The sequence below is a fragment of the Phycodurus eques genome, chromosome 8 (assembly GCF_024500275.1).
Source record: "Phycodurus eques isolate BA_2022a chromosome 8, UOR_Pequ_1.1, whole genome shotgun sequence".
Taxonomy (NCBI): domain Eukaryota; kingdom Metazoa; phylum Chordata; class Actinopteri; order Syngnathiformes; family Syngnathidae; genus Phycodurus; species Phycodurus eques.
In genome coordinates, this window is record NC_084532.1 from 24,307,490 (window position 1) to 24,320,800 (window position 13,311).

At 41.4% G+C, this 13,311-nt stretch overlaps 2 protein-coding genes across 6 annotated transcripts in view; one reads left to right on the forward strand and one right to left on the reverse strand.

Annotated features, from left to right (window-relative positions):
- Positions 1–219: 219 nt before the first annotated feature.
- On the reverse strand, positions 220–4,182 carry tmed5 (transmembrane p24 trafficking protein 5). Its single transcript, XM_061684815.1, has 4 exons — positions 3,920–4,182; positions 2,566–2,663; positions 2,073–2,253; positions 220–1,339 (listed from the first exon to the last, which is right to left on the reverse strand). Exons 1-4 carry the CDS (start codon positions 4,106–4,108, stop codon positions 1,121–1,123), a joined length of 687 nt encoding a protein of 228 aa, XP_061540799.1. The 5' UTR covers positions 4,109–4,182; the 3' UTR covers positions 220–1,120.
- A 1,437-nt stretch (positions 4,183–5,619) lies between these two features.
- Positions 5,620–13,311, forward strand: part of suco (SUN domain containing ossification factor) — a 43,317-nt gene continuing 35,625 nt past the window's right edge. For all 5 annotated transcript variants that reach the window (XM_061683609.1, XM_061683610.1, XM_061683613.1 and 2 more), the window contains exon 1: positions 5,620–5,825. In XM_061683609.1, the coding sequence (XP_061539593.1) occupies positions 5,773–5,825 (53 nt within the window). In that variant the 5' untranslated portion in view covers positions 5,620–5,772. The remainder of the gene's footprint in view (positions 5,826–13,311) is intronic.

The following is a 13,311-nucleotide window of genomic DNA, read 5'->3' on the forward strand; positions in this document are numbered from 1 at the left end:
GCGGAAACGTCAGCCGTCACTCGCCTACACCTCCAAGAAGAACTTGGCCATCATTTCCTCTTAAAACGATTTTCCAGTAACAAATAAGCCCAAGTCAAATGTTCAGTCACATGTAGAAATGGAATGAAACCAAACAGAAGAGAAGAAAAAGGCTGTAGACTGAAAGCGTACACATTGAAAGATTGATTTTCTTATTTTGTAAGAAAGGCAAAATACAAGTTTGTTAAACATGGTCATTTTATTTGTGTGCTCATTTCCAGTTAAAACCATTTGTCATTCCATGCCTTCAATTTCTTATTAAAACAGAATTTAGAATGCTCAATAATCAACTTTTGAACAATCTAAGTCACATTTATTTACTCTTTGTTCGGGATTCAAACCGGCGATTTTATGCGCATTTTGACCCAAAAAACAAAAGGCGACATTCCTTTCGCATAATACTTATCGCAATGGTTCAGGTGTATACTAATGAGGAGATACACTTTGTGACATCAGTTGTTTAATTAAGGACAACTCGGCAATACAAGTCAAACATTTAAATTTACAAGTAAATGAATAAATATCTCACGCGCAGCTTTTCCTCGCGACCTCTGAACTTGAGACAAGTTCTGCTCAGTAATCACTATACATCTTTATTTCTCATTGTAACAGTCAATAAAATAAATCAACTCACTTCTTGGTAGATTATACACTTTACGAAAATCACTCGAACGCAACACTGGATGGTCGTGTAGCCTGGAAATAAACGATGACATTTATGAAATACTACTTGTAAAAGGAAGTAAAGTGTGTGTTTGTGCGTGTAGGCATGCAGGTATGTGATTGAATGAGTAAGTGTGTCCTGGTGAACATTTGTCAGCTAAAAAAAAAAAAAAAATTCTACGCAGTGTTGACAGTATAACAAATGTTAGGCTAAGACTCCTAATGATAAAAGCATTGTGAGTCCGATCAGTCATAAAAACTTCCAGCAATTGTGTCAAAAAATAGAACTCCCTTCAACTTCAATATCCAGTGAAGTCAAGAGCGGAAAAAAAAATAAAAATAATCCAAGGCTCATTTATGTTTCTGAACTATCCCAAACAGTGTTTTTGTCCCACCCGCCCGCCCTTTATACAGTTTGTTACGTGCAAATTTTCCTCTTGTCCTCAAAGAGCGAGCGGACCAGGTAGACCTGCATGCCCGACACCAGCATCATGGCCACCAGGTTGACCAACGACCAAAGGTTGACCCGGTCAAAGTTGCTCTCCTGCAGGTTGCGGTCGCGGGCCTCGAAGGCGCGCAGCACCGTCTGGATCTGTACGCTCTTGCCCAGCCGCGACTTCACGCTGTTGATGGTGTCCTAGCGCGAGAAGACGGAAACAGGATATAACAGGTTAACATAGTAATACCATAATTAAATAGAATAAATGGAAATGATTTAAAGTTTTGGTGTTCAACTTGGCCACCAGAGGGCGGTATAATAGTATTTGCACACAAACGAAGGAGTTTCAAAACTCGTGATTTGAGTAAGCGGCAGAAATATTAGTCACCTCCATGGTTACGTGATTTGTCCTTAAAAATAAAATAGATTTTAATTAATAAAATCCGATTTTAATAATCCCCCCCTCCCCGCTAACTTCTCGGAAAAAATAGCACATTATTGTCTAATACGTCTCCTTTAAACCATGTTGAGTTAAAGCTGAGGATGATTTGGGGAAAAAAACAACAAACAAACAAACAAACAAAGTCAGCTGGAAGATACATTTCCCATCACTCAGCTTAGCGACGCCTGTGTGCCCTTTGACACGATTCACCAGGGTGGAGCCCGTGGCTCAAACAATTGGCCTGGCCCCGAAGAGCTAATAGGTGAGAGTTCAGAACACTGGCCTGCGAAGCGGCGTATTCGATGTCATGTTGTCGGCCGGGTCGCGACGCACCCAATGTGGTAAATACACCACCGGAAAACGGCCGCAGAGAGTCTTTGGATCTCTTTCACATATGGATCAGCTGAATCGAAGACGTAAATGGCAAGGGAGTGCGAAAGGGGCTAATGACAATTCTGACTGGCGTTTTGGCACGTTTTGCCGGCTCACCATGATGTCCTCCAGCTTCATGTCCAGCATGTCGGTGCCATGCACGTACTCCTTCCAGTCGTCGGGCTCCTCGTCGGCGTCCATGTTGTCCAGGATGAGCTCGAAGAAGACGAGCTTCTCCGAAACGCTGCTGAAGGTGTTGTCGAAGCAGAACATGTAGTCCCCGTCCACCGTCTCCACACTGGACGGATTAAGTCGGAATATTTGTCTCATTTCAAGGGGACATATTACGGACGATTTATTTTGAATTATTTTTATACAGTTGCGTCCCTGGAGGGTTTTTCGCGCGTGATGTGTGAAAATAAACAACCAAGTAAATATTTTTGGGATTTCTGTTTATTGCAGAAAAATCTGTTTGTCAACATGTCCTTCTCAAATTTGTTGCTGATTGTGATGTCACAGTGGGGCAACTTTGCATCATAACTGCCCCACGCTGTTTCTCAACAACTGACACGAAATAAAAACAAAGCCTACTATGTCTCTCTTAACTTACGTGTGCATTCCGTCTGACTTGCGAAAGTCGCTGTACAATATCTGGCCAGAAGGAGAGGAGATGAAGAAATCCACATCCAGGCCTGCCCCGTCTAATACCTATGATTGACAAAAGGTATAAAAGTAGATGTACACTTCACTTTTTTCTTTTTAATATTATAGGTGACCGCCGCATAGTCACAGTTCGGCACCCGCGGATTCGCCTATTTGCGGATTTTTTTTATTTTGTCATTTTTGGTGTGGAGGTCCTGAGCTCTTACCCTCCCTCCGAACTTCCTTCCTTCCTTCTTCCCTCACTCACCTGCTTTTCATTTTTTATTTAGACTCACTTTTCCCTTGGCATCTTTTCCTTCCTGACCTTCTTCCATCCTTCCTTTCTTCGTTCCTCACCTTTGACCCACTTTTTTATTTTACATCCTTCCTTTGCCTAAAATGATTTTTCTGCCTTCATTTCTGACCGCTTTCCTTCCTCGCTCCGAGAGCTGCAAAAGACGACGAGAAATTGCATACATACGACACCACAAGATGATAACCCCTCAGTGGCAACTAATCCACAAACAGGTATGAGGACAGTTCAAAGCATTTACGACAATTCGCAATAACCGTACCATATTAATCAACAAACACAAAGTCTACTTTTCTGCCTTCCTTCCACTTCAGAGCTGCTTTTTTTCCTGCTTTCATTCCTGACCTCCTTCCTTACCCCCTTTCACCGCAGACCTGTTTTTCTTCTTCTTACGCTTTCTGACCTTCCTATTTTACATCCTTCTTTTGCTTAAAGCCACTTTTCTGTCTTCCTTCCACCTCAGACCTATTTTTTTTTCATTTCTTCAAATCTTTCTTTCTGTGGCTGCCATCCTTACCTCCTTTCTTCCACCCCAGACATGCTTTTCTCCCTCTTTCTCTCTCTCTCTTATTTCCTTCCTACCTACCTTCCTCTGTCCCTCTTTTTGCATCCTTGTCTTTGCTAAAACTACTTTTCTTCCTTCCTTCGCACCATCCTTCCACCTCAGACCAGTTTTTTTTCTTTCCTTCCTTACCTGCCTTCCACCTCAGACCTGCATTTTATTCTTTCCTTCCTGACCTCTTACCTTACTTTCTGCCTCCCTTCATACCCCCTCCAATTTTGCATCCTTCCCTTACTTTAAATTACTTTTCATTCCCATTGTTCGAGGTATCTGTCAAAAGATGATACCTTCTTTTTCTCCATGATTAGGGATTCTAAAAACAAACACAATTTTGACACTGACATGACATTGGCACACATCACCCCACATTGTCAGACTGGGAAAAGCTTGAGTTCTGTTACACTAGATTTAACTTGCAATCCAATTGAGTATTTGAGTATCGCCGACCTGGTATTCTATTTCCAACGAGGCGTCCTTCTTCATAGTCTGGTAGAAACATTCCTTGCGACCGGCGGGTAGAGTGAACGTGAAGTCGCTGTCCAAAGACTGCGAGAAGGCGGCCAGCGCCGAGAACCTCTCGGAAACCACGACGAGTAACATCGACACGACACACGCAATCGGCCGCACGGTGGCCATAATCGCCAAAGAGAAGCGACAAGTAAAGCTAGTGATGGAGTTTGCCTGTGGTGGTGTTTGCCCCGGGAAAAAAAAAAAAGTTCAGCTCGAGTTGAGCACCGAGCACTCTCAACAGCTCAGGACCTCGCCTGATTAAAATGTTGTTACCCCCCCAACCCATCCGGCCGCAGCCCCGAGGAATAAGGTAAGTTGCTTGTGTGTTTGATTCAGCGTGTTTTAATAACAACAAATCTTTTTCGTGGTCATTTAGTAATTTTCATCTAAAGGCAATATTTTCAACACCTGTTTCGAACTGCATACTGGGAAGTGCTGTTTTTGACGGGAAAATCCTTGATCACACGATTATGGAAAAGAAGTAAATGATTACACGGAGGGAAATGTAACAATGTTAGCTGAATCACTTTAATAAAAAAAACGAACAGTCCGCATATAAAAAAAATATTATTGTAATGTCTTTCCCATTTTTAAAACTAAAAATTAAAGACATTACCTCCGACACCTATTTCGAACTGCATTTTCGGAAATGTTTTTAAATGTACTAAGGTGAAAACATCGAAGGGAAATTTCTTGATTTGCATTTATTTAAAATATATATATTTCTGATATATTTTTTTTATTTCTAATACACGTAAATGATTATACAGTGGAAATGTTACATGATGCAAAAATAATATTCTAAATTCATAAATAAATAAATACCAAAACAAAGATTATACTAAATATATAATAAATACCAAAATATAATAAATACCAAAACATATATTAATTTTAATATTTGTTTCAGTGATTTTTTTGTATAGAAATATTTCGGACATTGATTTCGAATTGCATTTTGGGAAATGTTGTTTTTGAATGTACATTGGCGAAAACAACATCATACGACAATTCATTGATAAACTTTTATGAAGAAAACATTCGCGCGAATTTTAATATAAGTAAATTACTACATTGTTGGAAATAATACCTAATGTAAAAATACCTTAAGTTGATACAAATTATTTTAAAAATTATGTATTATTGAGGGATACTGAAAACCTCCTTGGCCCTTTGGAAATTAAATTAATGGTAATTCCGTAAAATGTGAAGATTTTATTTTCATCAATGCCGTCCTTAATGGGAAAATTATTAGGAAAACCCCATAAGTACTCTACACAATGTTCACACAGAGTGAGGCAATTGTGGTCAGAAATGACGAGTCGGGCCACTGTAACTAAAGTTCACACACACTATTTAAACCAATACGCCCCCCCCCCCCCCCAAAAAAAAAAAAAAAAAAGAATCCCAATTGCAACGTTTGCAGCTTTATTACAGCATCTAAATAATCAATTGTTTATCAACGTAAAAGATGACGCGTCCTGCTCTCGTGTCCAACTCAGTCCAGTGGGCGGTGCTGTTTCCAAACCGTTGTTGCATGGTCTCCGCCGATTGGCTGGCGAAACTGTACCTCTCTCGCGAATGGTCACTTTCCCCAATAAGGGAGGGGTTGAAACCGCCTAGCCAGCCATCAACAGCTCGGTCTCGCAAACGCACAATGGGATTTAGCACACATTGAAGATAAACACCCAACAGCTGTTTGATTCAGTTACCTCATTGTTTCCCCCATTTGTGTGTGAGATTCGAAACACGCTCCAAAGAGCGAGGATGTTGGTCCCTGTGGGAAGATAATGAAGAGGCTGCGTGTTCTGGTGGTGTCCCTCATTGTAGCCCTCCTGTGCTGGTAAGACACATTTCCGCATCCATTCTTGTTTCAAGGAAGGGAGGGAATAACATTTAAAAATAATTTTCGCAGGTCTTTTTGGGGTGGGGGAAACAACACGTCTTTGGGTTTGTGTGGCTCCTTGTACGTTATCTGCCCGTCACCAATGTACACGGCTAACGTTGTCGGCGAATTCAAGGGTGACACAAATTCTAACAAAAAACAAACAAACAAAAAACCACCAAAAATAAAAAGGAAAAAAAAAGTTTGATAGTGACTAAGATAGCTTGTGTCACCTGCACGGTGGCCGGTAATGGCCAATTTTAGGAAAACACGTTGGCTAATCTAGATTAAACATTGGTAACGTGGGAAGGAAAGGTGTCTTGGCCTTTCATGACACGCTGTATTTAAAGTACTTGTGTTGATGTAATGTTCATTTTGGTCCGTACGGTAGCTCGGAACCCATTGGTTGACAGCAGCCCAGCTAGCTCATGTGCTATGTACGGTGGCCGTAATGGACAGTTCTACGTAAATCATTTCCTCCATTGAATTGGCTGTTTAGTGTGGCATTTTGGTTGGTAGATTAGCTTGGCAGCTGTCGTTTGACAGTAGCCAAGCCAGCTCATGTTATCTGAACTTTTGCGAGTGATGGCCAATTATGTGAGGAAAGATATGGACATTAAATATAGATGAGGTGATAAGGTAATTTCCGTACATGTTCATGGTTCTTATGCTAATTTAATAGATATTCAGTATAGTATTGTCCCTCATTCGATAGGAACCAAGCTAGTTCATGACTGATGTAAAGCGCATGGTGATGGCCGATTTTAAGAAAACCCTATTGGGGGAAAAGAACATTTAATATGGATGATGTGGAAGGCGAGGTCCCCAGTCCTTTTCGTTCATGTTCATGCTGCTTATCTTAATTGTCTATTTAAATGACCTGTTCATTTACTGTATATACCTGTGTACTTAATTGCTCAAAAAATATATATTTACAATAATAACGTAACTTTGGTCATCCATTTATGCCAGTGAGGCATAGTGACAGACAGAACAAATGATAAACTTCTATTAGATTGCAGGAAGTACATACAGTAATTAATGTATTCACTTTTTGTGACGTTTTTGGTGTGCCGTGAGATTTTTCAATTGTACAATATGTTCCTTGGCTCCACAAAGGTTGAAAAAAAAAAAAGTCTTTTTTTTTGTTGTTTGTTTAATAACTTTATTGGCCGTCAGATCTTTCCAATACTACGTCGAAAGACGTGCGACAAGGCTAAAGGTAAACTAGCTTTTGGATTAAAATATATACTGTGCACAATGGCGACGCGGAGTAAATGTCTTTGACGTTAACGCCGATCAGCCCATCAGCGTAAAATATCGGCCAATACCGATCAGCGTGATAAAATCGGTGTAAAGTCTAATATTCATATTAGATTAATTGAAATCTATACATTTGTCTATAGGTGTGAATGTCATTGTCTAAATGACCGGCCGGCTCGCTACCAGAATAACAATTAGAATCAGAATCATCTTTATTTACTAAGTGTGTCACAAATGCACAAATAATTTGTCTCTGGTAGTTGTAGCCGCTCGAGTACGACAAAACATACTTTTTGGAGATAAGAACACACTCCGGAGAGTCACTTGGCAATGAAGGGTTGCCAGTAACTTGGTAATGCTGATACAATGAAAGCTGTACAAATGATGCAGCGTTCTCAAGCAATTTTGAGCAGTTTGAACAGACTAATAGTGAGATAATCTGGTACGGTGACAATTGTACAAGTGATTCACGGTCCTCAAGCAATCTAGTAGCAGTTTGAAATGACTAATAGTGCGATAACTAGTATAGTGACAATAGTGCAAACCTCAGCAGCGACCTCAGCAAAGCTGGGATAGGCTGCCGCTCACCTGTAAACTGAATGAGGAAAAAGTGGTGTAGAATTTGACTGAATTCATCCATCCATTCATCCATTTTCTACCGCTTATCCGGGTCGGGTCGCGGGGGCAGTAGCTTTAGCAGGGACGCCCAGACTTCCCTCTCCCCAGCCACTTCATCCAGCTCTTCTAGGGGGATCCAGAGGCGTTCCCAGGCCAGCCGAAGGACGTAGTCTCTCCAGCGTGTCCTGGATCGTCCCCGGGGTCTCCTCCTGGTGGGACGTGCCCGGAACACCTCACCAGGGAGGCGTCCGGGAGGCATCCGAATCAGATGCCCCAGCCACCTCATCTGGCTCCTCTCAATGCGGAGGAGCAGCGGCTCTACTCTGAGATCCTCCCGGATGACCGAGCTTCTCACCCTATCTCTAAGGGAGAGCCCGGACACCCTGCGGAGGAAACTCATTTCGGCCGCTTGTATCCGGGATCTCGTTCTTTCGGTCACGACCCACAGCTCGTGACCATAGGTGAGGGTAGGAACGAAGATCGACCGGTAAATTGAGAGCTTCGCCTTTCGGCTTAGCTCCTTCTTTACCACAACGGACCGATACAAAGTCCGCATCACTGCAGACGCTGCACCGATCCGCCTGTCGATCTCCCGGTCCATTCTTCCCTCACTCGTGAACAAGACCCCAAGATACTTGAACTCCTCCACTTGGGGCAGGATCTCATTCCCGACCTGGAGAGGGCATGCCACCCTTTTCCGACTGAGGACCATGGTCTCATGTTTTTTTAGATTTTTTGACTGAATTTTTATTATTATTTTTTAATAGATTGGTTTCATTTTCTATTCTTTTTTTAGTGATATAAATTACTGGCAATCCCTGAAGGTGTTGTACAACAGATCCAACCCGTTATTCCATTTCTTGAAATTGTCGTGTTTGCGCTTACCTTTTCAATTTGTTTTCAAAGAGTTGCTTCCTTATTGCAGCAGAAGACAGTGGCTCATTTTTTTGTATATTGTTACCACAGTACACTTTCTCCACTTTGTTTAAAGGAGAGACTATGCATTATTTTCCCCCCACAATTTAAAACTTTGACATTTGAACTTTTCATGTCCACTTTTGCAATGACCTCGTTCAAGGAAGGAAAGTGGGACTGGATTAAGGAAGGAAGGAAAAAAAATCAACAAAAATGTAACCCCCAAAAATTATTGGATAATTATAAAACAAAGAAAATCCACAAATCGGTGAATCCTTGGGTGCCGAACTGCAAACATGAGTGGGTCCACTGTACTGTCGTACATTCTTAGTTTTGTTTATTTTTTTTTAAATTTATGCCTTTGAGTCAGGTTTCTATAGTCTATTTGAAAGGCAGGCACAAACAGCACAGCTGAGCGAAACCATGACGAGGAGGCGCGTACAAGATGAGCGGCAGCAGGGGAGAACGTGTCCTCTCGCGAAACATTATGCCAACAAAATATTTCGACACGTTGTCTATTCAGCAATACAATTTGGGCGCTTCTGAATGATCAAAGGGCTTACGTTGAGTCGGTCACAAAGAGACAAAACTCCTTTCAACTCTGCATTTCCATGATTTCTGAGGAGTACAGTAGTCCCAAGTTTTAAACTCATTGTTAAGAAGGATGGTCACATACCTGTACATACAATTGTTACGCTCTCGAGTTAAATAAAACAAAAGATGAGTTTTATGTGGTTGCTGGCTTCCCACAAATGATCAGAGTGATTGATTTCATTTTACGTACTTCGGTAATATATTAGTTCGCCTTCCACTAACAAAGCGCAAAACCCTCTTTTAAATCCGGGATATGAGCTGTCGGGATGTTTTTTGTGGAAAACCTCAGACACAAAAGGACGATCTTGCTTTGAGACATCACACTGGTGATGACATTCTCCGACTCCTTACAACCAGTTTGTAGGTGGAGGCTCAACACTCTCCGCTAAATTTCAAATGAACGCCACACTTATAGATTTAGGCCGAAATCTTTTACCAGCCACCAGTTCTTTACCTTGCATGTCTGTTTTCATTTTTTTCCCCAACTTCGCACACGCCAGCTAATGAGCATGCGGCGTCACATAAAGACCATGATTGCTGGAAAACATCAGTGTTATCGGCCCCTCACTCCTCCGTGCCGACTCTTACACATCCCAGAGGATGGAGCATGACGTCGTCACTGTTATTCTGCATTACTAATATGGTGTGTCCTTGCAAGAATGTACACTGGCCCTGCATTGCTAGCTTGTTAGAATTGTTTTGATTAGTATGCATGCTCACGGCTGTGGTCGCACCATCAATGGAAGACATGTGAAGATGCTAACCAGATGGAAACAAATCCAGCCGGTTAGTGTTATCGTGGTGGTTTACCCCAAAATGGGTATTTCATCACGAATATTTGAGATTCAAGTGATTCGAGTTACAAGCGTAGTCACAGAATGACGTAAGATCGTAAATCAAGGTACCACCGTATTTGACATCTGCCGTTTAGACTTACCTGCTACCAAGGCTGTTTACCACATCATCACATTCCGTCACAATTAGTTAGGGTACAGTAGTTTTATGCGACACTCTTATCACTCATCGATATCGCTGCAGCAAATTGACTAGTGGGAGATTATATATTACGCCTGCTTCACTGTAGATGCCTTGTAAACCACGGCAGCATGACGAGTCAAGACGTCTGTTAGCCTTGCTGCATGTTCAGGGGGTGAGTTGTCTCCCAGTCCAGGCCGAATAATTTTTATATTGCCGTAATTTTTCCTGCAGAGCGATGGAGAAAACAACAACTCTGTCAACACCGTACAAACTGAACCTTTTCTGGTGCATCCAAGAAGCCTGAGCGACAGCTTTTTAATTACACACTGAAAGTGACTCGTGGTGAAAGAGAAGAAGAAATGTCTCACCCCCCGAGCCTTATATGTTCCTCCTGTGCGTGGCAAGGAGTGGGGGAAACAACAGTAACAAAGCCTGCCTTGAATAAGATGCTCTTTGACTATTAGTTGAGGGGGAAAAAAAAACAAAAACATACTAGCTCACGGGAAACATCCATTTAGTTTTCCTGTTGGTGCATGCTTATCCATAAAGTACTCGTGTTTCAGTCCTTTGCCAGTTGGTTCACGTTACACTGGTGATGGCTCTTGGAGAAGTACGTTAATATAAAATAAGGGGCTTTCGGTGCATGTTCTATGGGTGGTGTCTGTAAAAGCGAGGGATGAGCTCGCTGACAAAATGGGAGACCAACCATATGTGGTGTAATATTCAGCATCTTTTCATGCAGTGTTTGTGAAATGTCGTAATTATGTGAAGCGCACATAGCAAACTTGACTTGGCCTCCCAGAATTTTGTAAATGTTTGTAAAAATCATAAAACTGTCCAGGTCCCAAAGCATTTCACTGCATATAACTGCAAATGTGATCAATAGTTTGATTCAAAATCATTTTTGATATGTACTGTATACATAACTCAACCAACTCTAACCCTAACTTGCTGACCTTACGTATGTGAAGCATACATAACTCAAATTGCCTCTCAGAAAGAAAGAGAGAAGCTTTTTGTACAAAAGCTTATTCTAATTCCAATGAAGTTGGGACGTTGTGTTAAACATATCAATAAAAACAGAATACAAGGATTTGCAACTCATGTTCGACCTATATTTAATTGAATACACTACAAAGACAAGATATTTAATGTTCAAACTGATCAACTTTGTTTTTTTGCAGATAATCATTAACTTAGAATTTTATGGCTGCAACACGTTCCAAAAAAAGCTGGGACAGGTGGCAAAAAAGACTGAGAAAGTTGAGGAATGCTCATCAAACACCTGATTGGAACATTCCACAGGTGAACAGGTGGGTGCCATGATTGGGTATAAAAGGAGCTTCCCTGAATTGCTCGGGTCATTCACAAGCAAAGATGGGGCGAGGTTCATCTCTTTGTGAACAAGTGCGGGAGAAAATAGTCGAACAGTTTTATCACCACATGGGCTCAGGAACACTTCAGAAAAAACATACAGGTTTTGGAGCAACATATGCTGCCATCCAAGCAACGTCTTTTTCATGGACGCCCCTGCTTATTTCAGCAAGACAATGCCAAACCACATTCTGCACGTGTTACAACAGCGTGGTTTTGTAGCAAAAGAGTGCGGGTACTAGACTGGCCTGCCTGCTGTCCAGACCTGTCTCCCATTGGAAATGTGTGGCAAATTATGAAGCGCAAAATACGACCCCGGACTGTTGTCAAGCAAGAATGGGAAAGAATTCCACCTACAAAGCTTCAACAATTAGTGTCCTCAGTTCCCAAACGTTTATTGAATGTTGTTAAAAGAAAAGATGATGTAACACAGTGGTAAACATGACCCTGGCCCAGCTTTTTTGGAACGTGTTGCAGCCATAAAATTCTAAATTAATGATTATTTGCTAAAAACAATCTAGTTTATCAGTTTGAACATTAAATATCTTGTCATTGTAGTGTATTCAATTAAATATCAGTTGAAGATGATTTGCAAATCATTGTATTCTGTTGTTATTTATGTTTAACACAACATCCCAACTTTATTGGAATTGGGTTTGTATTTTCTTCTTGAAATGGGTATAACTAAGCCTTTAAAAGGACTGGACAAATTTTACTGCCACAATCACTGTCAAGTTGGCATTTTTTGAGAGTGTTGCGCTATATTTTTGGTACAGTCCATGTGCCACCAACCCTAGCGGTGTGGTCAACAACAGTACGATTTCCTACTAAATGCATACAACAACGTGGTTGATTTAATCCAAAAAGAAGTTGTTTTTAGGTATTCTTTTATCTGGGGGAAAAAAACAAAAAAACATCCTCTGAGTATTATTTCTTTGTTTGAATCGGGTAACGTTTTCACCCCACAACTAGAGAAATGCATTTAATTTCAGGAGTTACACTGTAGTTGACTAGCTGCAACATGCATCTTATCATTTTTGCCCTCACATTTCTCCTGTTTTCTTTTCCTCGCGAGCTGGCCAGATCCAGTTCTGTGTGCGTGGAGGCTGAACTGGACTGGCACTCGATTGTTCCTGCCCACTGGCCCCTGGGGCAGCTGAGCACTGTAGACTGCCGATAGGAAAATAAACTTTTCGGTTTTGCTTCTGGTGCTTCACATAGCTGACTTTTTAAATCAAGTTTGTGAAACATTGTCAGACCTCCCCATCCGGGCACCAACAACTTGCTTAATATAGTTTAATTGCCAGTTGTCGGTGAACAAACAAGCTTGCCAAGCAACTTAATGACAGCAGCATCATACTTTCAAGATCTCGTAACTTGCGTAAATATTTGTCACTATAAAAGATGCAGGGAGTGTTTACGGAGAAAGAGATCTCGTGGATTGAGGTGGAGGTTGCTTTTGCGTCACAGCGCTAGCCCTCTTATTTATTTTGTGGGAAGAAGAGGGGAGAGTTTCTTTGTGCTGAAGCGGCAGGAGACGCTTCATTTTAAAGGGGGCTGTATAAAATTGACTAATCGTTTGTCTACAAATAGTTGGGTCCCTGGAGTGTCTGCCTGTCCAAGTGTGAAATTAAACAACCAAGTGACTCATTGGTAGCCTGCCAATTTCCTCAAATGGGTCTGTAATCAAGCCATTCGGAAT